At 54.9% G+C, this 22,406-nt stretch overlaps 7 protein-coding genes across 7 annotated transcripts; 2 read left to right on the top strand and 5 right to left on the bottom strand.

The window, feature by feature from the left end:
* Positions 1-930: 930 nt before the first annotated feature.
* On the top strand, positions 931-2,536 carry SPSK_05197 (WD repeat-containing protein; the record flags this gene model as incomplete). The annotated part of the gene is made up of 2 exons (XM_016731947.1): positions 931-1,154; positions 1,207-2,536. The coding sequence occupies 2 exons, from the start codon at positions 931-933 to the stop codon at positions 2,534-2,536; spliced, it is 1,554 nt and encodes a 517-aa protein (XP_016582914.1).
* Positions 2,537-2,791: 255 nt separating this feature from the next.
* SPSK_04909 (uncharacterized protein) lies at positions 2,792-5,838 on the bottom strand (the record flags this gene model as incomplete). Its single annotated transcript, XM_016731669.1, has 2 exons — positions 2,792-5,062; positions 5,119-5,838. 2 exons carry the CDS (start codon positions 5,836-5,838, stop codon positions 2,792-2,794), a joined length of 2,991 nt encoding a protein of 996 aa, XP_016582913.1.
* Positions 5,839-6,257: 419 nt separating this feature from the next.
* Positions 6,258-8,681, bottom strand: SPSK_04987 (uncharacterized protein; the record flags this gene model as incomplete). The annotated part of the gene is made up of 1 exon (XM_016731744.1): positions 6,258-8,681. One exon carries the CDS (start codon positions 8,679-8,681, stop codon positions 6,258-6,260), a length of 2,424 nt encoding a protein of 807 aa, XP_016582912.1.
* Positions 8,682-11,729: 3,048 nt separating this feature from the next.
* Positions 11,730-13,889, bottom strand: SPSK_05039 (uncharacterized protein; the record flags this gene model as incomplete). Its single annotated transcript, XM_016731792.1, has 1 exon — positions 11,730-13,889. One exon carries the CDS (start codon positions 13,887-13,889, stop codon positions 11,730-11,732), a length of 2,160 nt encoding a protein of 719 aa, XP_016582911.1.
* A 1,375-nt stretch (positions 13,890-15,264) lies between these two features.
* SPSK_05288 (endo-1,4-beta-mannosidase) lies at positions 15,265-16,634 on the bottom strand (the record flags this gene model as incomplete). Its single annotated transcript, XM_016732038.1, has 2 exons — positions 15,265-16,538; positions 16,613-16,634. The coding sequence occupies 2 exons, from the start codon at positions 16,632-16,634 to the stop codon at positions 15,265-15,267; spliced, it is 1,296 nt and encodes a 431-aa protein (XP_016582910.1).
* An 872-nt stretch (positions 16,635-17,506) lies between these two features.
* Positions 17,507-20,023, top strand: SPSK_04969 (receptor-activated Ca2+-permeable cation channel; the record flags this gene model as incomplete). The annotated part of the gene is made up of 1 exon (XM_016731727.1): positions 17,507-20,023. The coding sequence occupies one exon, from the start codon at positions 17,507-17,509 to the stop codon at positions 20,021-20,023; it is 2,517 nt and encodes an 838-aa protein (XP_016582909.1).
* A 1,658-nt stretch (positions 20,024-21,681) lies between these two features.
* SPSK_05725 (uncharacterized protein) lies at positions 21,682-21,981 on the bottom strand (the record flags this gene model as incomplete). The annotated part of the gene is made up of 1 exon (XM_016732463.1): positions 21,682-21,981. One exon carries the CDS (start codon positions 21,979-21,981, stop codon positions 21,682-21,684), a length of 300 nt encoding a protein of 99 aa, XP_016582908.1.
* Between the last annotated feature and the right edge of the window lie 425 nt (positions 21,982-22,406).

The following is a 22,406-nucleotide window of genomic DNA, read 5'->3' as shown; positions in this document are numbered from 1 at the left end:
TGATTGGGGATGGGGCAGGAGCATGTGGACAAAGGAAGGCGCGGGTGGGTTGAAACAAGCCCCAATCCCAACTTGGCAATGGCGGCTAGGCAGGAATCACCCACCAAACGGCGCCTCGTGGGGTGCTGACAGGAAGGAGCAGCTCTCCGCGGCAGAGCGCGACAAAATTGCGCTACAAGGCTACTGGTTGTGCGCAAAATCCGGTGTCAATTAGTGGGCCATGCTTATGTGAGCCGCTAAGAACGGAAATGCTCCGTCGTCCGTAGGGCGGGGAAGCAAGGCTTGAAGACGGCAGGCGCAACGGAGCCGTCCAAGCACATTTAAGTTGAGAAATAAGGCGGTGAAAACCAATAGAGAAAACGACACATATACAAGAAAGACAAAAGAGAAAGGAAAAGAAAGAGGTCACCTGGGCTGAAACACAGCGCCAAAAGCCTCAGCATATCGAGCATGGCATGGCAATGCTGTCAATTGTCAATGCGTCGTCATATGGCCTTTGCGAGTCACATGCGTTTGAGAACACGACGTCTTATGCAAGGAGCCGTAATAGAGCGTAGTACAACGTAGATGTTGAGGCATACACGAGAGACGATGGAGAAGACCAACTCAATTGGACTTTGTGAATGGCCGGTTGCTGGCTCTCATATCCCATCCATTTTGTCCACAGCTGGCCAGAGCGCGCCGCTAAATACTGCGGTAGCTCGCGCAAGGGCCTAAAACGATGCGATGGCCGCTAAAAAGCTACTGCCACATGGCCTGTGACGCCATTGTGCATAGGAAACTTGGGGAAGGCACAAGGAATAAAGGCGGTGTGAGACTTTAGCGCCCGTTGCTGCCTCGCGGCGCCTAAACAAGCTGTAGCTTTCGCAGTCCCTGCAACTGTCACCAAACCAGGTCAAGTTTCAATTCTCAACAACCCCCACTATCACAATGGAGGTCGACGAGGATGCTCACGCGCCGGAGGAGGTGGCGTTGCCGCTTCGGTCACCGCGACGGCCCAGATCACCGCAGAGGTCACGGTCATCGACTCCAATACCTCAGCAGGCGTCGTCCTCGCCCCATGTGAGCCTGGTCGCCGCCGCCGAACTGCACGAGAACCAGCGGTGGAAGCCCACGAGCCTCCACCCCGGACCAGCTTTCAAGACAATTGAGTGGTGAGTGGCGCCAGGCCATGTTCGCAAACAGACATCTTGCTGACTCGTCCAGGTCCGCCGACGGAACGACCGTCATTGCGTCGACTGCCTCCAAGTCTATCCTCAGCTACGTCCTGCCCACCGACCTCCTCGAACCGCAAAAGGACGACGCCGACAACAACGACTGCGACAGCAACAAACACGCCTCCTCCCCTTATACACCTCGCCATCACATTCTCACTTGCCATGGGCGGCTCCGTTTTGGCATCACACCCTCTGCTCTCGCCCCAGCACCCTACTTCTCCCTCGCCGAGCCCTGGTCCCAATCCGTCCTCGTCGGCTTTCGTGACCGCCCCATCCAACTGTATCCTCTCTTTCCAGAGGGCGGTGACAGCAGCGACGACGACAGCAGTGGCGAAGACGATGTATACACCCGTCCCACTGCCCCGCTCGCCTCCTACTCCCTCGTCAAGCACGAAACCGAAGCCTACCTCCCGCCCATGGCCTTGCTCTGGTCCGCCCCCGGCACCCACTTTGTCGTCGGTACCAAAAGCCTGCTGGCCCTCTTTGACGCCAGCCGCACCGGCAACGACCCACCCCTCCTGCGCGTGCCTACCGTGATGCCAACCGGCGGTGGTTTCTCGCTGGGGCTGCGCGGCACGGTGTCGGCGCTGGCGGCCGGCACGGGCGTCTCGCAAAACCTGACGGCGGCCGGGACGTGGACCCGCGGCATTGGGCTGTACGACCTGACGCGGGCAGGCACCTGTACCGCCCACTGGAAAGTCAGTGCCGACTCTGGCGACGCCGCCGGCGACGGCGTCGTGCAGACGCTGTGGAGTCCCTGTGGCCGCTACCTCGTCGTCAACGAGCGCAAGTCCAGCGGGCTGCTCGTGTACGACATACGAGGCTCCGGCAAGCTCCTTTGCACGCTCGCGGGACGGTCGGCCCGAGTCAGCCAGCCCATACGGGCGACGGTCTACGAGTCAAGCCACGCCAATGGCTTCGAGCTGTGGTCCGGCACCGACCACGGCGCCGGCGTCCTGTACGAGGGCGTCGGAACACGAGACGGTGTCGTCGACCCCACGTGGCAGTGGCAGGCACACGGGCGCAGCATGGTAGGCGGCGCTGCGATGCACGCGAGCGGGTCGGTGCTGGCGACGTGTGCGTCGTCGCCGCCGGTTCCTGACGACGATGAAGGCAGTGACGAAGACAGCGACGACGACGACGACGACAGAGACGTTGAGAGCAATGAGAGTGACGAGGACTCGGCCGATGACAGTGAAACATCGTCTGCCGATTCCAATGTGCCAAGTCGCGCTGCTCGTCCACGAACGACAGTGTCTGATCCCAGCATCAAGATATGGAGCTTGGTACCATTACAAGATTATGATGGAGGCTCGTGAGGAGCTTGGTGTTTTGAACTGTTTTATACTACCAGGTGCATTTAGCAAACGGAGTTTGGTGTGATGAGATCCAAGATTAGTCTTTTGTATAAGTAGATTTGTTTCATTCTGTACCCATCTATTGAACAATATTTTTATGAAGAAGAAAACCGAGTCCTTCGCAAAATTATGCACGGACAACCATAAAATACAATGTTAATAATTGTATTTTTCATATAAAAGAAATGCCGCAAATTCTCGAAACTTGAAAGAGAATTAGTCTTCCGCGCTGTTGTGTTGACGTTGCTTTATCGACAGGGGTGATTCGCTGTCAGCGCTGTCACCAAAGAGCCTCTTCATGGCTGCTACGGCACTTCGACATCCCACCAAACTGCCCAGTCGCTGCAAACATTCCTCCGTTGGCATTTGAAAGATTCGAGTTACCGCGTGTATCCCATCCGTAGTGTCCCGTGGCTGTCGTCCAGTGGCCGCTAGGAGAACACCAAGCACAATCTGCGCGTCGTAAACATTGAGGCAGGCCTGCCGCAAGAACAGCTCCCAGCGTGTCTCCTCCTCGACGAGATACATTTCTACTTCTATTGCCCTCTGTTGCTGTCCGTCCTTCTTTGCCTCTTGCACCACTAGCGATGCCGCCCACTCGGCGACGGCCTGCTCACCCCCACCAACATACGAGGCTGACACCTTGCACGGAAGACTATGCAAGAAGCCCTGCAGCTGGGCCAATGCCATGGCGTCCGATGGCGACAACTCCGGAAGCTCGTCGTGCATATCTGCTTCATCGCTGCGGATCGGTCGAGCGTTGTTGCGGTAAATCAAAACGTGCAGCATCTCGTACCGTGGTGCCACGGCCGCCACGCGGTTTTGGAAGATGGGACGTTTTTGTGAATCTGTCTGGCGAACGTCGACCATGGTGGCCATGATCAAACCTGTGGATGGCGATACAACGAGGTCAGCTTCGAAGCTGGCGTCTATGCCACCGTACCCAGGATGTGTCTGTTGATAATCTCGCTCAACAAACTCCAAGTTGGGTAGGAGCGTCTCCAGCATGGTTCGAAGGGTGCGCGGAATGGACATTGACAAAATGGCCTTAAAAAGGCGTGTAGTTCCTGTATCAACTGGATGAATGGCTGGGCCTTTCTGAATCAGTATGGTCGATGATTGTTTTGTCGACGACGGCGGCTGAACTGCCCCATCATCACATGCACCGTGGGATTTATCTTGCTCGCTCAGCTCAAATGGTGGGTCTGCGAAAGCTCGAAAGCCCAGGAGAAGCTCTGGAGCCTTGATTTGGATCGTCTTCTGACAAGTCGGAGCTTTTGCGCTGGAAGCCGTAGACGTACCCAGTGCGCGCTCTTGCTTCCGTCTCTTGTGTTGCGTCATGAGATCTCTCCATATATCGCCAGTTTCCCCCGGTGTCTGCTTCTGGATTGACTGTTCTTCTAAAATAATCTGGCTGGACACTTTTGGAGAGCTGCGTGACTTGCCCTGAACTGATTTTGAAGGACTGGCCGGATCTTCTTTTGGCGTCATGGAGTCATTTGGCAATGCGAAAGCTTCAGCATCTGTGGACTCATTTGGCTTATCCCACAGAACGTCGAGGGGCGCATCGTTATAGAATCCCGGGAGAAAGACCACTGGCGTGATGCTGTTGATGAGCATTGACTGAACGTCTGGCACCGTTTCCATGAACGCCGTCGCTGTTTCAAAGCTTTGCAAATCGACATTGAGCGTCTCTTCGCCCACGTTGGTGTACTGTTTGCTCAACTCATCCAAGTCAACATGGGGCAACAGGAACATGCTATCTTCCCCATGGAGATAAAGACCCTGAAAGGCCGCTTTTGTGTCGTTTATGATCCATTGGAGCATGTCGAGAGCGTCGGCGCCTACACCGTGCCAACCTGGAAGGCTGGACTCAATTCCGACATCGGGAAGGGGGACCTTGGCCTGTACAACAATGTCGTTTGCTTCGAGTGCAAACAGGGCCTCCTCTGTGAGCTCCTCGTAGGACTCGTCTTGAATACTGTCATCTGAACGAGTTTCGTATGAAGACTTTTGAGTTGTTTCAAGAGGAGTATCTGAGCACGGTTGTGTGATAATATCCGCCGCGCTGCGCTCCCCATCGACCATGGACTCATTGATCCAAGCACTAAAGAGCTCGTCATCTGCGGAAATGTACGGAGGTGTATTGTGCTGAGAAAGCTCCTTGAGGCTCGGTGATATCGACATGGATAGCTCGCTTTCCTGTTGACTCTGGGGGTGAAGAGTAGGAACATGTGAGCAAAGGATCGTCATTGAATCGTCGAATGTGTAGTCCGAGAAGGACGGTAAGCTTAGGTCGATACCGTCATCTACCCAATTGTCTCCTGCCTGTTTTGTGAGGAGGCTTTCTGCCTCTTCAAGAGCTTCACTGATGCCTGAACTGACATCAGAGGCATCCGAGACAAGACACGCGTCGCCTTGAGGATAGTAGCACTCGAAGTCGTCCACAGGCGGCAGAGGCGGCGATACGTATCTGGAAGTGAAGCTCTGGATAGATACGTTAGACCCCATTGGCCTTCTCACGGATATGGAATGCATCTTACCGGTATTGGCGTCTGTTTGTCAAGAAAAGCCGCCTGGTCTTGGTCAGTCCACTCCGTGCTGGCCATCAAAGCCACCAAGGAGCGGATGGACAGTTCAGAGACTGCCATGGTCTCTGTGCGGACGCCCTCTTCAAGACGCGATGCATAAGCCGATGCATGGGTGGGAACGGTGAACAGCTCTTGTTCCTCTTGGACACTTTGGACCATGCCGTGGTTCCGTACACAGCCTTCTCCACGATTGAGAGCCGCGGTCGTGATCCTCTGCAACTCGGCGTAGTCCTCGTCCGGGTCGGTCAGAAGAAGTGGCGTTTCGAGCTTGAGTGTGCGCGCTTGCTCCGCTGCCGATCTCACCGTTTTTGACTCATTGCTGACCACCGCCTCTTCACACGCTTTCAGTTCGTCCTCCGTCAGCCATCGGCATGCCGCCTCCAGCACTCCAGCGACACGACGTGGCACGATCCACAGTTCCTCGATCTTGGTAGGCTGTAGCACTAGCGGCGGGAGGTGGTCATCAGCGAGGGACCGTTCGGCAGCCGGAATGCGACGTTGCTCGTCGGCAGCAACACCATAGTGGTACTGCAAATGATCATTAGTCTCGAGAGCGAGGACGAGGTCATTGGCGCGGGCATATTCGTGGCTGTCAGCAGCCGCCTGGAGCTGTTTCTCCGTAAGGGGCTGCAGCGGATCTTTCCATAGGACATCGTTGTCGGCGCGGATCATGCTGTGTGCTTGGGACGATAATGTCTTCAATTGGTCCTGTGTGAGTCAGTCTTTAGGATTTAGTTCATGTTGACTCGAAAAGGGGATTTGGGAAAAACCGCGCTCCTCGTTCATAAAATTGCCAAAACTGGAAACTTCGATGGAGCGAAAATTAGCTTTTTAAAAGGAAGTCACAAGCATGTCAGCCAGGGAAGTCGCGATAGTACACATATGGAGGAAGGAGCAGACCAGGTAACTACGATATTCACAGCATATTCGCTTGTTCCTTCACATTTAAACCATATAATACATTTATTTGATTATTCGATTATTATGTATTCTATCCTAATCGCTATTATGCGTAAATCAACGGTATAAGAGTGCATGTTTTGCCAACACCTATCTGTACAGACCAATGGACGAGCAGGTGTGTGCTGCTATCACGACCACATGAGATTACGGCTCTTTTGTCGGTTCTGCTGCCACAGAGGACGCATCGGCGGTGAGTCCGGTGGCGACAGAGTCTTGGTTGTTCCCTCGACACCGGCCGCAAGTGTCGCTGCGGGTGGACTGACGCCACCGACACCAAGGAGTGGGCCATCGAGGGAGAGTGAGGGAGACGTCATGTTGAGGGAGAGCTGCTCATTGTGGCCACTGTTGGTGCTGCTGCGATATTTCGCGTTGACGCTGCCAGTGACACTTCCCGGGTTACCCTTGTCGAGACTTTTGGTGCTGTTGCTGGTCGTGCTGTCGCGCACGCTGCTCTGACTGTCGGTGCTAGCGATCCCGCTACTGCCTCCGCCACGCAAATTTAGGTTGCTCATATTGCCAAATGAGGTTTCGTGGTTGGCAGGCAGGGCACTGGATGAGTCGCGCTCGGCGCCGAGGCTGTTGCTAGAATTGACGATCTTGATAGAGCGAGAGCTGAGGCTGTCATTTGTGCCGGCCTTGGTCTGGGCGGGTTTGCTATTTGTCACATTGTCGGCGCCGGTCAAATTGGCAGCGCTGCCACTGTGGCTCAGCTCGCTCGGGTCCTCCTCGCCGATGCGGCTCAGGACATCCTGGTAGCCGCGCGTAAATTCGTCAAACTCGCGGTTGAGGGGTACACGATCGTGGTCAATCAACATGTCATCCGGATGAGTGGGCACATAGTTGCTGTTCATGTTGCCGTAGGCGTTTTGGGGCTGGTGGAGTTGTGGCGGAGCGTTCCCGTTGGCATCGTAGTAGGGCGATTGCTGTGAGATTTGATTGTATGTAGCAGCCCTAGAAGCGACACGGGAGACAATGCTACCTGATACGGAACCAATAACCGGGGTGCCGGGGCCGGTAGTCGGGACGACGCCGCGATAGCTGCTCCGACGGGACATGTCGCGGGACAATAAGCTGCTGACGCTAGCGCTACTACGCCGGTTGGGTGTATGTGAGGACGACGAAGCGACAGCGGCCAAGGCTGCAGGGCCGACGGCTGGCGTCGCCCACAGATCATCATCGTGTGCAGAAGCATCAGTAGCCCCAGCAGAACCAACAGCACCAGCAGCACCAGCAGCATCACCAGTTCCATCATTGTTGCCTCCATTACCACCGCCATCGCCTCCGCCTGGATTGAGCAGATTGTCGTTGCCATCCGACGGAGGCAGCGGCAGCGGTGCCTCAAATGCCGACATCTGCTTGTAGGCTCCTGTGGCACCGGGACCCATGGCCATCTCTGGATTGCGGAGGCCGGACTCAAAGTCATCTGGAGTATTGTGCAGGGCCTGGAAACGACCGCTCCCAGAACGGAAATTCAAGGGACCCCTGCGGGAGGTGTACGTGCCGCCACCGCCGCGGCGTTTCTTCCAGCAGAAGTAGACGGCCAGGGCAATGAGGGCAATCAGGCCTGCGACGGCACTTATGGTTGCACCAATAATGACACCTGCACGATCGCCGCTGTTAACACCCGTGTCTACCTCGCTGCCGGGGTCGGTGGAGGAAGACGCAGCGCCAGTCGGAGTGTGCGTGGCTGAAGACGATGTGGTAGAGCTGGAGGAAGACAATGTGGTGGACGACAGGGATGAGGAACTAGTGGAGGAGGAGGAGAAGGACGATGTGCTGGAGGATTTCGTTTTCGTGGACGAGGACTTCGTAGAGGAGGACTTCGTTGTCTTGGACGTGGAGGTCGTATCCGTAAACGTGCCCGTAAAGGTGATACGCTGGCTGGTAATGGTCAGCGCCGACATGCCCGAAGCTGTGGCGGCAACACTCTGGCCCAGAGTACTGGCCGACCCGCAACCGTATTGGTAGTATCCACCGGGGAAGTTGTTCTTGTAGCAGAAGCTGCCTCCGCCGCAGGTGTATACATATGGGTTCACATCAGTGGCGTCACTGCCGCCATCGACGCACCCTGTGAACACACCCGCCGTACAGGAATCGACCCCATTAGGACAGCAGCCAACAGCACCGTGCTCCGCATCAAGGACACAGTGGCTCCCGGCAGAGCAGGTGGCGGGAAGGTCTGGGTTACCGCCAATATAACCGCAGATGGTGTTGTCGTTTTGGCGGGGCAGTGGCGCACCACCTAGCTGACGCAGTTGTCGTGACCACTGCCGTTGACTTATTCGACCCTGCTCATCTGCAAACGCTGTGGGAAGAGGCCATGGGACAACATTGAGAGAGCGGTAAGGGACGGTTGTGAGTGGTGCTGCCTCCGGAAAGGACCCTGGTGCCGCAGCTCCTGTTGGTTGTGCGGTCGGCGCAGCTCTTGGCAGGCCGTCAGAAATTGCAGCTGCGGATACACCATCGACGAGATTACCGGCCAAAAGCAGGGTGAGAATGAGGGATGTTGTAGACGTATGCCGGTGCTCTTTGGCAAGGTTATGTGCCGCCATGGTATCGGAAGAGTGCGGCTTAAAGAGTGCCCGCCCTTGATGGAGACAACCAAACGGGTGGAAACGCGCGTTATTGTGGCACTGATTTCGAAGTAATATTTGATTGCCGTCTCAGTCGCTTGTTGTACTCTTGCTATTGTATACTGGCCGTAGCGTCGTGATATTGAAGGGACTGGGATGGCAACCTATATAAACAAAGTATTGGAAGGCGTATGATGAAGCAGCTCGTGAGCTGTGACCTCACTCGGCAAACCTAGCCGACACCATCCAGTGACTGTGAAGGTCGACAAGTGATAAAGTGAACCGCGGGATGGCAGTTAATTTGCATTCACATGCAATGCATCCGCGAATGCCTCGTCCGTCGAGATAACTGTGTAAGAGGAGGAAAAATGAGAGAAAAGAGGGAGAAAAACAGAATAACAAAGTAAGAGGCGGTAACAAACGTAATGGACCCCCAATGATCTGAGAGATCCACGGTTGTTCAATTTGTTGGACTCTGCCTTAGTTTTGATGTGGTCCGTGTAAGTTTGAGGAGCATAGGAATCTGTGTTGACGTTCCCTAATATCGAAGGATGACCTGAACAGTACGCAACCCAAACGGTTCGGTGAATTGGCAAGCACCTGTGCGGTTCAAGACCATGAGTTCTTTGCTACAGCTGTCGTCATTAAAAAGATGTGTACCGGAGAGGCTTTGTTGATTATGCCGTGTCGCGGGGAAAAAGTTAGCGAGGCGGGATGAGCTTGCGAGAGGGTGTCAAGGCGGGAGAGTAAATAGATTGTGTGGAGAAGGAAGAGCGACTCGACCGGGGAAGTACTTTGAGCAAGGATAGGTGCACTGAAATGAACCAAAATAGCAAACTGAGCTGCCGAGAAGACAGACGCGAACGTGCAAAGAAGACAATGAGAGAGGAGTCGGCAAAAAAGGATAAAAGAGATGACAACTGGCGATCGCCGCCGTTTCCGTTCGAAGTAAACAGGATGTGGTGGCTGTGGTGACGATGATTGGGACAGGAACGAAGGGAAGAGAAGTGAATCGAAGGCAAAGAAAGAATAATAATTAAAATTGTGACAATTCAGAAGAGAAAGAGGCCGCAATATTAAACACAGAAATAAGAAAAAAACATGACCAAGAGACACAGGGAAAAAAGGAAAATGCTCAACACAAAAGACGTAAAGAAATCGGGATACGACCACGAATGGCGACTCAAGATCGAAGATATGCCTGGTGCAAGGAGGTGCGCATGGCCTTGAAGAAGGGTCGTAGTCGTGTGAGAGGGCTGGATGAATGCAACGGCCGGATTGGGACGAGGTCGAGCTGTGGACAAACCTGGTTGGAATGTGTTATAGAAAACGAGGCAAAGGATGCCCAGTGTTTGCAACAATATGGCGGAACAGACAATAGGCGACGAATGATAATAATGGTGCGTCGCATTAAGCATGAGATTTCAGTGAGAGTTGTGTCGTTTGAAGGCTTTATCGGCGACGATGTTTGCAAAATTCAAGATGTGCTGGAATGTTGTTTTGAGGCGGCTATGGCAACGCTTCGGCGATGGAGCGAGGCTGTTAAAGTCATTTTGAAAATGTGAGACATATCGTCCCAAAACGGCGCATTGGCCCGTCAATCTCGGCTAGCGACACAGCTCTGGAATGCAGGCCACGACGAAATTCATAAAAATGGCGGGCCTGACGTTGGATGCTCGACATAAATGGATGCACCCGAGTGGACGTCGTATTTGTGTTCATAAAGAGATGTGAGAAAGACACAAGAACACAAGAATCGACGAAACGCCTTGCATTGCGACTGCGCCGAGCATTGCACGTGGCTTGTAGGAGGGGAAGGATGAAAGTCAACAGAGAACGCGGCGTAGACGTTCTTGCACGATGTGACCTGCACAAAGAGGCTTCTTTGTCAAGACGTGTCAAAACACAAGAAAGGTTGCCAGAAAGAACGTGAGGAGGAAGAGAGAGAAGAGCTGAATCGACAAGGTCAGGGGCGACGAAACCCGGTTCAGTCAGGCAGGAATGTTTATTTTCGGAAACTGCAACGGGAGCTCTCCTCATGCTTAACTACGCGTGCTTCTTTCCTTGTCAAGGCAGAGATTGATAGGGATTGTATTTTGCAAGCAGGTACGACATACATTTGGCTAAATCAAGAAGGAACGACTGCCAGTCGAGGACCGTGATGTCAGGGCGCTGAATGTCTGCCACGGACACCCGCCAAACGATGGCAAGCAAAAAGAAGAGAAAGACGTGATGTATACCGTCTCGACAGACTTCTTTACTTACCCGTTTTTCTTTTAACCGCCAAGGTTTGCGACAACAAGATCGTCAGGGCCGACAAGGGGGCTGTGCTGGCGAAAAGACGGCAAGCACAAGAGGCAGGAACGCTGACTGGTTGCAGGAAGGCACGGATGGCACTGACGATGAAGAACACACAAAGAACGATACAAGTGTGGGTGGCACGGTAAGACATTTCTGTGAGAGTTTTGACACACTGTGACTGTACTGAAAGGGCAGTCTTTTGGGCGTCCCAAAACGTCCACCTCCGCCAGGAATGCGCCTTCTTTTCCCCACGGCAACTCCACCGACTCTGATGCATGAACACGAGTGAGGCGGGATGAGATATGAGAGAATTATGAATGCCACGGATGCAGTACGGCCCTTTGACCAACGCAACCGTTTTAAGTGTTGTCGGTACTATTTTATGGGCGCGGAAACCACCCTAGAACGCTAAAATAGTGGGCCGAGCTGCTGTAATATTCCTATCTTGTGGAGAAATGGTGGGAGTTTCAGCCGTCGTTCATCAGCATCGTCCATGTACTTCTGTACGACATAATCTTACATCGTCAGCCTCATCACACCTCAGAGACATAGAGTCATAACGTGTCTATTTGTCTCATATTCTCGTACATGCGTGTCTCTATCGTGCTGTATTACCAACGGTGTTTGTGATTGTCGCTGTTTTGCATTGCGTTGTCCTGCCGTCGTGTTCCGTTCCTTCCCAATCCGTTGGCCATGCAGTGCCATGTGCACCTGCCACGATAACGGTCACTCAAACTGCGCCTGCCTCTCATTCTGCTCTCTCTCCTTCTCCACCAAACCCGGACTCTCGCACGTCCGACGACTGTCGCTGTCGTGTAAAGGGGCGTTCTCGTTCTGGTCGTTGCTCTGCTCGTTGTGTACGCCGAGATCGTCTTCTCTGTCACTGTCTCTCCTGTCCTTGTCCTTTTTCTCCATCTCTTCCCGCTGCAAGCCAGCATGCGCCACATCGTCAAAACCAGCAAACGGGTCATCCCCGTCGACGCGGCTGCCTCCGTGGCTTTGACTCTGGTTCTGACTCCGGCTGTGACTCTGGCTCTGACTGGCAGCACGGCTGGCGGCACTGCGCGCACCCCAAGGTATGGCCCACGGCCCACTGCGTCCGGACGTCGATCGTGATGGCGAGTTCAAGAATCTGAACAGGATAAAGTTCTCTGTGGAGATCCGTGCCAATAGTCGTCGCGGCGCTCCACCAGTAGGCTCGTGGAGCTCGCCGGGCGCATGTGGAAGTGCCGGACGAGCACCGCCGCCAAAGGATTCTCGCGGGAGGGATACCGAGAGTGACGCCGACAGCGACGAGCGCGCCAAGGCCTCGACGACGGCCGGTGGTGAGTGGCGCGGCCGGAACACGTGTTGTTGACGCTGTTGTTGCCGGTAATGCCGCTGGAGGGCAGCCCTTTGTTGGAGGAGGACGTGCTCTGTTGACATGTGCCCAACAGCGCCAGCAACGCCGGGCACAGCGGACTGCCCAAAGTATTCTCGCCCACCCTCACCTGGACTGCCCATGTCGTGTAAGTCGTGAAGGGCGTCCCTTCGCTCGTCCATATCTTCGTTATCACCACCACCATCACCAACGCCGCCGACACCGACACCAGCGTCGGCTGGACTGTTGCTGCCGCTGCCGCGGCCGCCACTGTGCACACTTCCACGCTGGCTGGCACGGTGGCGCGCATCGTCTGCCGGTAGCGCCCAGCCCGCGTGGCATGCACACAGCAGGAAAAACGCCAGAACGGTCGGCAGGGCGTCGAGTACCAACGCGTACAGTGCATTTCGTGAGGCGGAGGCCGCTTCCTTTTGCATTGGCAGGGTTGAAGGCGACAAGGACTGTACCGATCTCCCTTTTGCGGCTTCCACGGCCTCCACCGTCCGGTACACCACCCGCATCGTCACCAGCGCCAACACGCCGTATGTCGTCCCCAGAAGCCAGATGATCTGTCGTCGTCGCTGCGGGGGCAGTGATGGCCGGACCGTGCCCGTCTCGTCACGCTCTTGCCGGCCGCCCTGTCGCGCCGGCGGGAGTGTTGCGTATGCCTGCGTGGCCGCGGCGAGCAGCATCAGCACCACGATGCCCTGCCCGGCAAGCCCGCCGGTCCAGACCAGATCGGCCACCATCAGGAAGGTTTGCGCGATTCTGTACGTGGACGAGGCCGTCAGTCCGCAGTACACCAAAAACGCGACGGCCACCGCCTGCGCCCCTGCCGCGACCATGAACAGCACCCACACAGGCCACGCCGCCACCCAGCGGCCATTTGCCGGCCACGGCCGACGCACGGCTTCGGACAAACTATCGTGCGCCGGCAGGAACCGTGTGCGCGCCAGTCGGTTGAGAGTTGCAAATGGCACGAGCGTAATGCACAGCGGCGCAATCTGCAAAAGGACAAACGCGGCCGCCAAGAGGTACGGCTGCAGGTCGACGTTGCCGTCGACGGCCGCCGAGGAGGCCACCGCTTGCAATGTGTACCCGGTGAGCGCCGCCACACCGCCGGCCACGGCCGCTGTCGCAACCTTCCACAGCCGATAGTAGCAACCCTGCACGAGATGTACAATGGCCAAAACCCCAAACGCGGCCGCAAATGCGGCTCCGCCCCATTCGCTAATGAACCGGCTGTTGCCCTGTTCCGGAAACGGGGCGAACGAGACGGCCATGTACGGCGAACAGGGACCTGGCCAGCACGTGGAGGACATTGCTGTGGTCGTCGCGACCGACGTGGGGTGCGCCGTTCGTGACGGCGTCGTCGCCGTGGGCTTCGCCGTGGTCGTATAGGTACGTAGAGAGATTCGCAGGTCGTAGGCGGCTGTTGTCGACGGCGCCAATACATATGTAGTGGTCGCCGCAGCGGTTTCAGCCGCTACCGCCAGCGCCACGGCAAAGACGTCTGCTGGGGCCATGTCGTCGGAAGGCCGTTATTCGATTTCGATCATGGGCAAAAGGTCGATTGAGAGGTAGTCAAGTCGCTAATCAAAAGTAAACATGTGAGACAAGTGCGATTGACAACGACGGCCTTGTATCACGAGACAATGCGCTTCGGTGACTGACAGTCCACGGATGGATGAGAGGAGTAGCACAAACGATGATGGAATAAAACAAATAGTGAAGACAGAAAACAAAAGACAACAATCGTGATCCTCGGGCCGTGTCAATCTGGCACTTCTCAAGCTGTCATCATCGTCTCGTTCGCGCTGTCCCCCCTCCTTGCATCCCGTCCACTCTTTCTACTTGCTAGCCACTACGTACTGACATGCATCTGGTGTCTTGGCAGGTCTGGCAGCAATACGAGTTTTTGGTGGGTGTTTATTTGTCGGCCACTCTGAGCATCGTTCGTCACTTTGAGAGTGATAAGACGGGCGGCGTGCGTCGTAAGTGAAACGCTACTGCACCCACTTGCCCGCTCGCCCAGTCACCCACTCTTCCCATCCAGTCACCCACTTATCCACTTGCCTACTGGCCCACTGGCCATGAACATGAATCTGGACAGGCCTTGTCTCTTCGAGAGCAAAATCGTGTCCCGGCAGTGCGGCTGAAAACAAGCTGTAGAACGAGGCCCAGGCAGCTGTTCACGTCCTTTCTCGTGGAAATACCTCGTATTGTTCCCATTGCGCCCTTCTGGTCCGTGCTGAACCACGGCCCCAGCCACTTTGTCTCTTGTTGCTTGTTTCTCTCGTCGCCGAAGCCTCCATGGATATGGGAATACGAGGTCTTGACAGGCGGGACCCGCTGGCCTTGGCACAGCACTGAATCTCTCTGACGGATCTGCTACTGCGGCCGCTGCAAGACCCCACAATTCCCCTGTTGACAGCCACTAACACGAGGAATAGCGTTCGAAGACCACTCGAAATCGCCCCCAAGACGCTGCGCTTTTGATTCAATCCGGCAATCGCTTTATTGCCTAGCAGCCCACTAACAGCCGAATCCAGTCTGCCCCCTCAAGCTGTCCCCAAGTAACGAACAGTCTTTAAATAGAAACAGACCTAATGCGGCAAGGCCCGTGAATATCAACGACTACACTACACTGCCGAACAAATCCAAGCTTGACGAACGCCCTCCAGAGCCTCCATCTTTGGCACTCGCTCCGTCAGCTATAAACCGGCCACTGACCGTGAGAGTCAATACACCACCACGCCTCAAACAATGGCGCCCTTTTTTCTCGTACAGGAACTGCCTTCTCTTCGTGCACTCATCTCGATCGACCATCCGCAATCCCCAAAGAAACAGAAATAGACCGATAGCCCGACAAAGTGTGAGCCTCAACCGCCGGCTCCTACATTACGAGTCAATGGCGCTCACGTGGTCCGTGATCAGGCACGTCGCATCCGAGCTGCCGTAGTAGATCGTGTTGCCATCGTCGGGCGACCGGCCCGTGCTCAGGGAGTCGCCCCACTGCCAGAACAAATCGGCTGCCAGGCCGTCGTTGGCCGCGCCGACGGCGGCCCTCTGCCACGGCGTCTCGATGGCGCAGTGGTCCGTCGTCGTGCCGTACTCCTCCAGCAGGCACGGCTTGCCGGCCGCCTTGCATGCTGCCGCATGGTCGGCGATCCAGCCGGGACCGAAGCTGTTGTCCACGCCCCATGACGACGGGTACATGTGGAAGGTGCCAAAGTCGAGCGTCGCGATGCCCAGGTTCTTGACAAAGTCCACGCCCTCGGCGGTCGTGTACGGGTACGACGAGGCGCCGTCGGCCGGGGTGAGGCCCATGCCCTCGTCGCCCAGCGTCACCATGCGGTGCGGGTCCAGACTCTTAATGTATTGCGAAGTCGACGTCGCCCAGTTGTAGATTGTGTCCGTCGAGCAGCCGTTGCAACGCGGCTCGTTGGCCAGCTCCCAGGCAAAGATGGACGATGCGTTGGCGTAACGCGTCACCACGGCCTTGATGTATGCGCGGTACTGCGCCTGGGCCGCCGCGTTGCCGTACCACCCCTGGGCGGTGCCGCCAAAGACCGACGTGTACGCCGGAATGCCGCCGTAGTCGCCCCAGTTGTTGACAAAGTTGACAATCAGGTACACGCCACGCAGGGCCGCTGCCTCCACCACGTAGTCGAGGCGCTGCAGGCCATTGGCGCCCGTGTTGATCTGGGAGCCAGAGGACGACAGGTACTGAAAGTACACGGTGCCGTCCGAGGGTTTGGTGGTGACGTCGTTGAAGCCCCAAATGCGCAAGATTTTGAGACCTGACGAGGAAATATGGTCTAGGACCAAGTCGACATCGGCCGTGTTCGACAGGAAACCGATCCAGTACGAGTTGGATCCGGAAAGGTACTTGGTGTCGCCGTCGACGGAAAACCGGAGGCCCTTGGTAGTAGGAATGCCAGACGTAGCTCCTCTGCTAGGCTTCGACGGAGCAGCCAAAATGGTGCTCGACAACAGACTGGTCACCACAGCAGCAATGCCAAACAAAGAAGTAACGCGAGGGAGCATCATGCTCAGTGGCGGTGGTCCTGTGCTAGCTGGGGCCGTTTGAATGTTTTGAAGAAGTCTATCGAAATGGAGATGCATCTCTTCGTCATCATCGCCATCGTCGTCATCGTTGTCATCTTTTTGTCCTTTTATATTTGGCAATTTCCACGTCGACTGTCGCCCATCTCCACCCAAACAAGCGACCGCGGAGGAAGCTCACCCTTCTGGTTAACACGGTTCATGGCTCGGCTGCTCTCCTGCTCTCCACTCGCCTAGCAAGGGGCCGTCCAATTCACGATGCCTGGCTCCTTTTGCCCCATCTCTGCACTGTTAGGGACGACCCAGGAATTTCGTGGCCCCTTAATCAACGCCTCAATATGAATCTGCCGGTCGGGTCGAAGTGGACAAACGTCGTATGTCGTTTGTCGTTTACCATCGCCTGGGACGTTATTTGCATTGTCTCCACCCGATGCGGAAGATCGCCCAATAGCCTTCCTCGTTGGTCAGACTGGCCAGTGCCTCGCGGAGGAGGCATCTCCGTGTGGTCCAAGAATGTAGTAACGTTGGCAACATTTTACAGGGTGGACCAATACATTACCCGGTTAGGAAAGCAAGAGACAGAAACATGATCTGTGGCAATGTAGCTCCTTCCATCTGATAGCTTTGAAAGGACTGCGCGCCTTCCCCACATTGTTGCCCTGATGTCATGGCACTGATGGCAAGGCAGGTGCAATAGAGCTCCGCCTTCTGGTGCCTGAATCGGTCGCGGCTTCCCCGCAAAACCAGCAATCACAAGCTCCAGACTTGGCAGCACCAAGCAAAACTAAGCAACCTAAGGCCGATGTGGACCTGCCTCGAACGGTTTCAAAACAGCCCAGAGCGCACACACCACAGACCCCACAGTGGCACCTGCCTGCGAACGCGACTCAATCAATGAAGCAGGAACGCTGACGTCTTTTGAGAAAAGGGGGAGGAGCCAAGCCTGTCCGTCAAATATCCTCAATTTGTTGCCAACAGTCAAGCGTCTTAGCTTCTTTCTTTTGCGCCGTTTGCTCCTCAACGCACTTGGCATTGCCGGATACCCAGACAGCCGCCTCTCCACACTTTGCTTACGATGCCCATACGAGTCAAGTCGCGGCCGACGCAGCTGGCGGATGCCGACAGCAGGCTGCGATCACCATCTCCCTTTTTGGGTGGCGGTCTTCGATCTGGCGGCCAGCTGCCGGACGACATGCCTGACATAGGCTTGGAGGACAGTTTCCGTGTCGTCATCAAGAAACTGTCTCTCTACATCGCCGACGCGGTCGTTCTGCCATGCACCTTTGAGCAGCTGCGCACCACCTCGGCCGGGGACCGTCTCCGCACCCTCGTCACGCACCTCAGCATCACGTGCGACAACCCGGCCATTGTCAACGCCCTGCTGGCCCTCAAGTGGCACTACGGTGCGGCCGGTGGCGACCGCAGTTTGTGTGAGGCTCGCGCCAACGCCTGCGAGATTGTCGCCTGGCGGTTCTTGACACACCTGAGCGAGCGCGAGGCCGTGGATTTCTGTCTGTACGAGATTCCAGGCACCAGCAAGGCGCCTGGTGGAGTTGCCGCTGCGTCTGCGGCCGCCATTGGGGTCCAGGCCCCGAGTGGCAACGGCGATGAAGAGGTTGGCAGCCATGGTAGTCTGCCGCGGGTCAGCGGCGCCATCGACGAGTCGTCGCCGCTGCTCGGCCGGATCTGGACGTCAGCCACGTCGGACCACGACCGGGCGGCGAAACGGCGTTCTCGTCCTCGTGCTGGCAACCAGCGGTATCAACTGTTGCAGTCCATCTCCCGGCTCACCATGTCGATGCATCACGATCACCATGATAGCTCAGACTCGGACTGTGACAGCGAGGATGGCGAAGACGGCGAGCATCGTCACCATCGCCACCGTGATGGAGACGATTGTGATGACGATGAGGAGGACCCGACGGCGCCCTTTGTTAATCTCAACGCCCTCGAGATTGCTGCCGTCGCCGACGCCAAGCGTTTCCTCAGCCAAAACGTGGTTCAGAAGATTATTACGGGCATCTGGAACGGCGACATTGTCTTCTGGGACCGCCTGGAAGTGGATGCCGTCAAGAAACCCCGTTTCTACAACTCGCACACCGCCGATCCGTTTGCCCGGCTGCGCGTGCCCAAGTACCTCAAGATCTTCGAGGCCATGTACTTCTTGGCGTTCCTGGCCATCTTCTACCTGACCCTGCTGGAGCGCAACCCCTTCAAGGTCGGCCCCGCCGAAGTGCTCTTCTATTTCTTCCTGGCCGCCTTTGCCTACGACGAGCTAAGCGAGTGGATCGATGCCGGCTCGCTGTTCTATGTCTACGACTTTTGGAATGTCTTTGACCTCATCATGATCTGTATCGGTTTCCTTTTTGTTGTTTTACGTATGGCAACCCTTTTTCACCCCCTTCTGTTGTTCGCCCTTTATGTTCGCCGCGCTGACTGTACAGGCACCATCGGTCTATCACGTAACAGCGAGTACCTCATCGACCTGTCATTTGACATTCTCTCGCTTGAGGCACTCTTCATGGTCCCGCGCATCAGCTCGATCCTCAGTCTGAGTCCCTACTGGGGTACCCTCATCCCCTGCTTCAAGGAGATGACCAAGGACTTTGTCAAGTTCATGGTCCTCGTTGTCATCATCTACCTCGGCTTTCTGACCACCTTCTCGCTCCTCGGCCGTACCCTCTTCACGCTGCCGCATATGACGATGGTTCTCACCAAGATTTTCTTTGGGTCCAGCTACGTCGGCTTCGACATCATGGACGACATCGACCCCGTCTTTGGTCCGCCGCTCATGCTCGTCTTCGTGACCCTCAGCTCCATTCTGCTCATGGGCTCCCTCACGGGTATGCTGAGCAACAGCTTCAGCCGCGTCATGGGCCACGCCCGCGAGGAGTATCTGTACGTGTACTCCATCTACGTCCTCGAGGCCTCCACCAGCAACCGTCTCACCCACTTTTATCCGCCCTTCAACCTCATCGCCCTCGTCATCTTCCGGCCGCTGCGTCTCTTCTTGCCGTCCGACCACAAGTTCCGCGCTGCCCGCATCGCCCTCCTCAAGGCCACGCATCTGCCCATTGTCGGCACCATCCAGCTCTATGAGCTCGTTCGCGGCAAGATCCAAGACGCCAGCGACGAGTACTCTGCCATCCACGGTCCACCGGGTCGCCAACAAACGCCTGCCAACTTTGGAGCCAGAACACACCAAGGCGGTGGTGGTGGTAGTGCTTCAGGCAGGAGTGGTGCCACGTCGTCGGTTACTGCGGGCGCATTGGTGACTCCTAAGAAGACGCTTGTTCGCCCACCGCTCGGCCAGCGGCCGTCGTCGTCGTCGTTCCGCCACCAGCAACAACGACAACAGGACACTGGATCACCTGCACGACCCCTGAGCACATCCGAATACGTGCCGCGTCTCGCGCAGTCTCGTGAGGGTTTGGTGACGGCGGGTGCAGCAGCAGCGACCGCTGATGAAGACACTGCGATCGATGTGCCGACGGACGTCGAGGTCCGCATCGCCGAACTGTCGAGCAAGATTGACAAGCTGACGGAGCTGGTTCTGCAGATGCAGATGGCGCAGAACAGCAGTGCGAAGTAGACTGCGTCACCGTGTCGGCCCAATTTGTTTACAGATATGCTGTTCTTTGCTTTAACTCTCTGCATACGGAAGACCCATTTGACCATTTCACAATTCCTCGCATATGTTCGATAACTGTTGATCTGTTTATCCGTGTAGAGATATTCCTTGCGTGGCTATGAAGGTTCAGCAAGCGCCCCGACGTGTAAAACGCATCGCATTTCGGACCCGTCCATGAAAATTAAAACAACGATTGCCCTTTAATCACCATTGTCATGTAAAGAGACCTGTGCTGTTGTAACCACTGCTACTACAGTGAAATGAAAAGCGGTCTATGACCAACCCGGTGCAACAGTGCTACTTGATTCGAGTTGAGCAGTTGCTACAATTCCCCGCGTATTCAATAAGTACATCATAGGAACTGGACACTGCCGCGCACCGTTCGCCCTGGGACACGGCAACCGAGCACAACGAAACGTCACCGGGAAATACGAGAATGTGGCCGCATGACAGGAATTTGAAGCGGTTCATGTACTGGTAACACATGTTTGCGTTCTTTCCAGAGAAGTGCATATGCTGGAGTTGAAGGCTTTGGTTTTCTTCGTTACTCGCAAACGGCGATTTTTGTTTGAATTGTGTAGTACGTTCTGTATATAAATAACGACCGTTGCGAAGGAGGGCAAGCAGACCCTGTATTTATATAGTTCTCCATGAGAGATGATGCTGGATGGTGGTAGCATTAGGTGTGACAACGTTGTCATGAAACTTCCATTCGTTCGTTACCAGCTCAGAGAGTGTCGAATCACTGGAGTTCTGTCACTAATACTCAGCAAGATATTACGGATGGACTACCTTTTGCTGCTGCCAGTACTGTGCATCTTCAATGCAAATAAACATGCAGCCCATGTAGTCATGCTATGGTCGGTAGCACTGTAAACGCAGCCGATATGTATATATTTTGATACAGTACGTAATTTAAAAGGATTCAAAGGAACGGTGAGCAATGTTGCCGTAGACTCATCTTGGGGTGTTCATTTATTCAACTCTTTGTATTAATGTTTGAAGAATTTCTAAATAATCGTCGTGTAAGGAGACTATCTGGTTTACCTTGCTCAAACTCCGTCGCAAATCCTTATCGTCGTTCAATCAAAGCTGTTCTTCCACGACCAGCATCTGGCACAAAAGGGCACACACACTCTTAATAGCAGCTTCGACACCGCCCATCGTATTCGATGGGCTCGCAATAGAAAGGGATGATGACCAAAGAGCATGCCTGGCCCAGCGATACGGCATACGCGCACCAAGTAAGGTCCCCGTTGTAACTTTTAATATGGCCACATTGCACGTATTTATACCGGTTTATGTACTGAGAACACACGTCTCCGCCGTGTTTTGACGTAAATAACGGTGTTTATGGTGAACTGGGACGGTGGTCGAGGTTGCAAGTAGAGTCTAATGATTGAAGGAATTCTGTTATTTTCTGCCAATTTGTTACAATGACATTGCATGAACTGTGCTAGGCATGGTTGTTATTTATATTTCACGGGGTGCATATTGAAGACGTTTGTATGTGGTTTGACAACTTTGTCATGTTATTGATATTCAGCGATTCAACAGCACAGTGTCAGCGCCAGCGCTGAACCACTGTCATTCTACAACTCTACAATCCTACGACATTCTTATGTGTCACTCTCCTCGTTCATCACTACCTTAAAAAAGTCAGACTTGTAGCGAGGCTTTGGGTCAACCTTGTCGGCCTTGGCAGCGTCCTCCGGTTCGTCGTCAAACTCCATCTCGTGCTCCGGGTCCCCAACACACTCAGGGCACTTACCCTCGACAACTATCATCTTCTCCTCATAGGGCGTCTCTAGACACTCTTTCTCGAGACGCACTGCGTCCTCGCACTTTTCTATGTCCGAGAATATCTTTGCCACGTGTTCGCAGTCGAAAAGGTAAGTGGCGATGTAGACCTTGCACATCTTGAGAGTTGTCTTCAAAAATAGATGGGCAAGAGTAGACGTAAGGATAAATAAGGAATGCAGGTGTATCTTACCAGTTCAACGTGAAGCGGAGTCAACGTCGAAGATTGTGAGAGTGCCTTTGCTCCCCACTCGTTAAGAAAGCAATGTGTCGATGCGGTTGATTGTTTGTGTGAGTGATGGTGACTGAGAAAGATGAGATTGAATGTAATCGGAGGGAAGGGCTGGCAATATATATAGATCGTCGGGGAGACTGAACAATCAAAGTGAAAGGAAATCATGACTTGAACACTTGAACAGTACGATCGAGTTGTCCTCTGAATGTGCCCTTTGTTTTCCTTCTTTGCGACCTTCATTGTGCCGTGTTCTGGGGGTTCACACATTGCCTTGTTCAGCGAAAACAATAGCGAAAAAGCGAAAAAGCG

Source organism: Sporothrix schenckii (assembly GCF_000961545.1).
Source record: "Sporothrix schenckii 1099-18 chromosome Unknown Cont49, whole genome shotgun sequence".
NCBI classification, from domain to species: domain Eukaryota; kingdom Fungi; phylum Ascomycota; class Sordariomycetes; order Ophiostomatales; family Ophiostomataceae; genus Sporothrix; species Sporothrix schenckii.
Note: the sequence above shows the minus strand (reverse complement) of the source record. Positions and strands in the feature narration are given on the sequence as shown.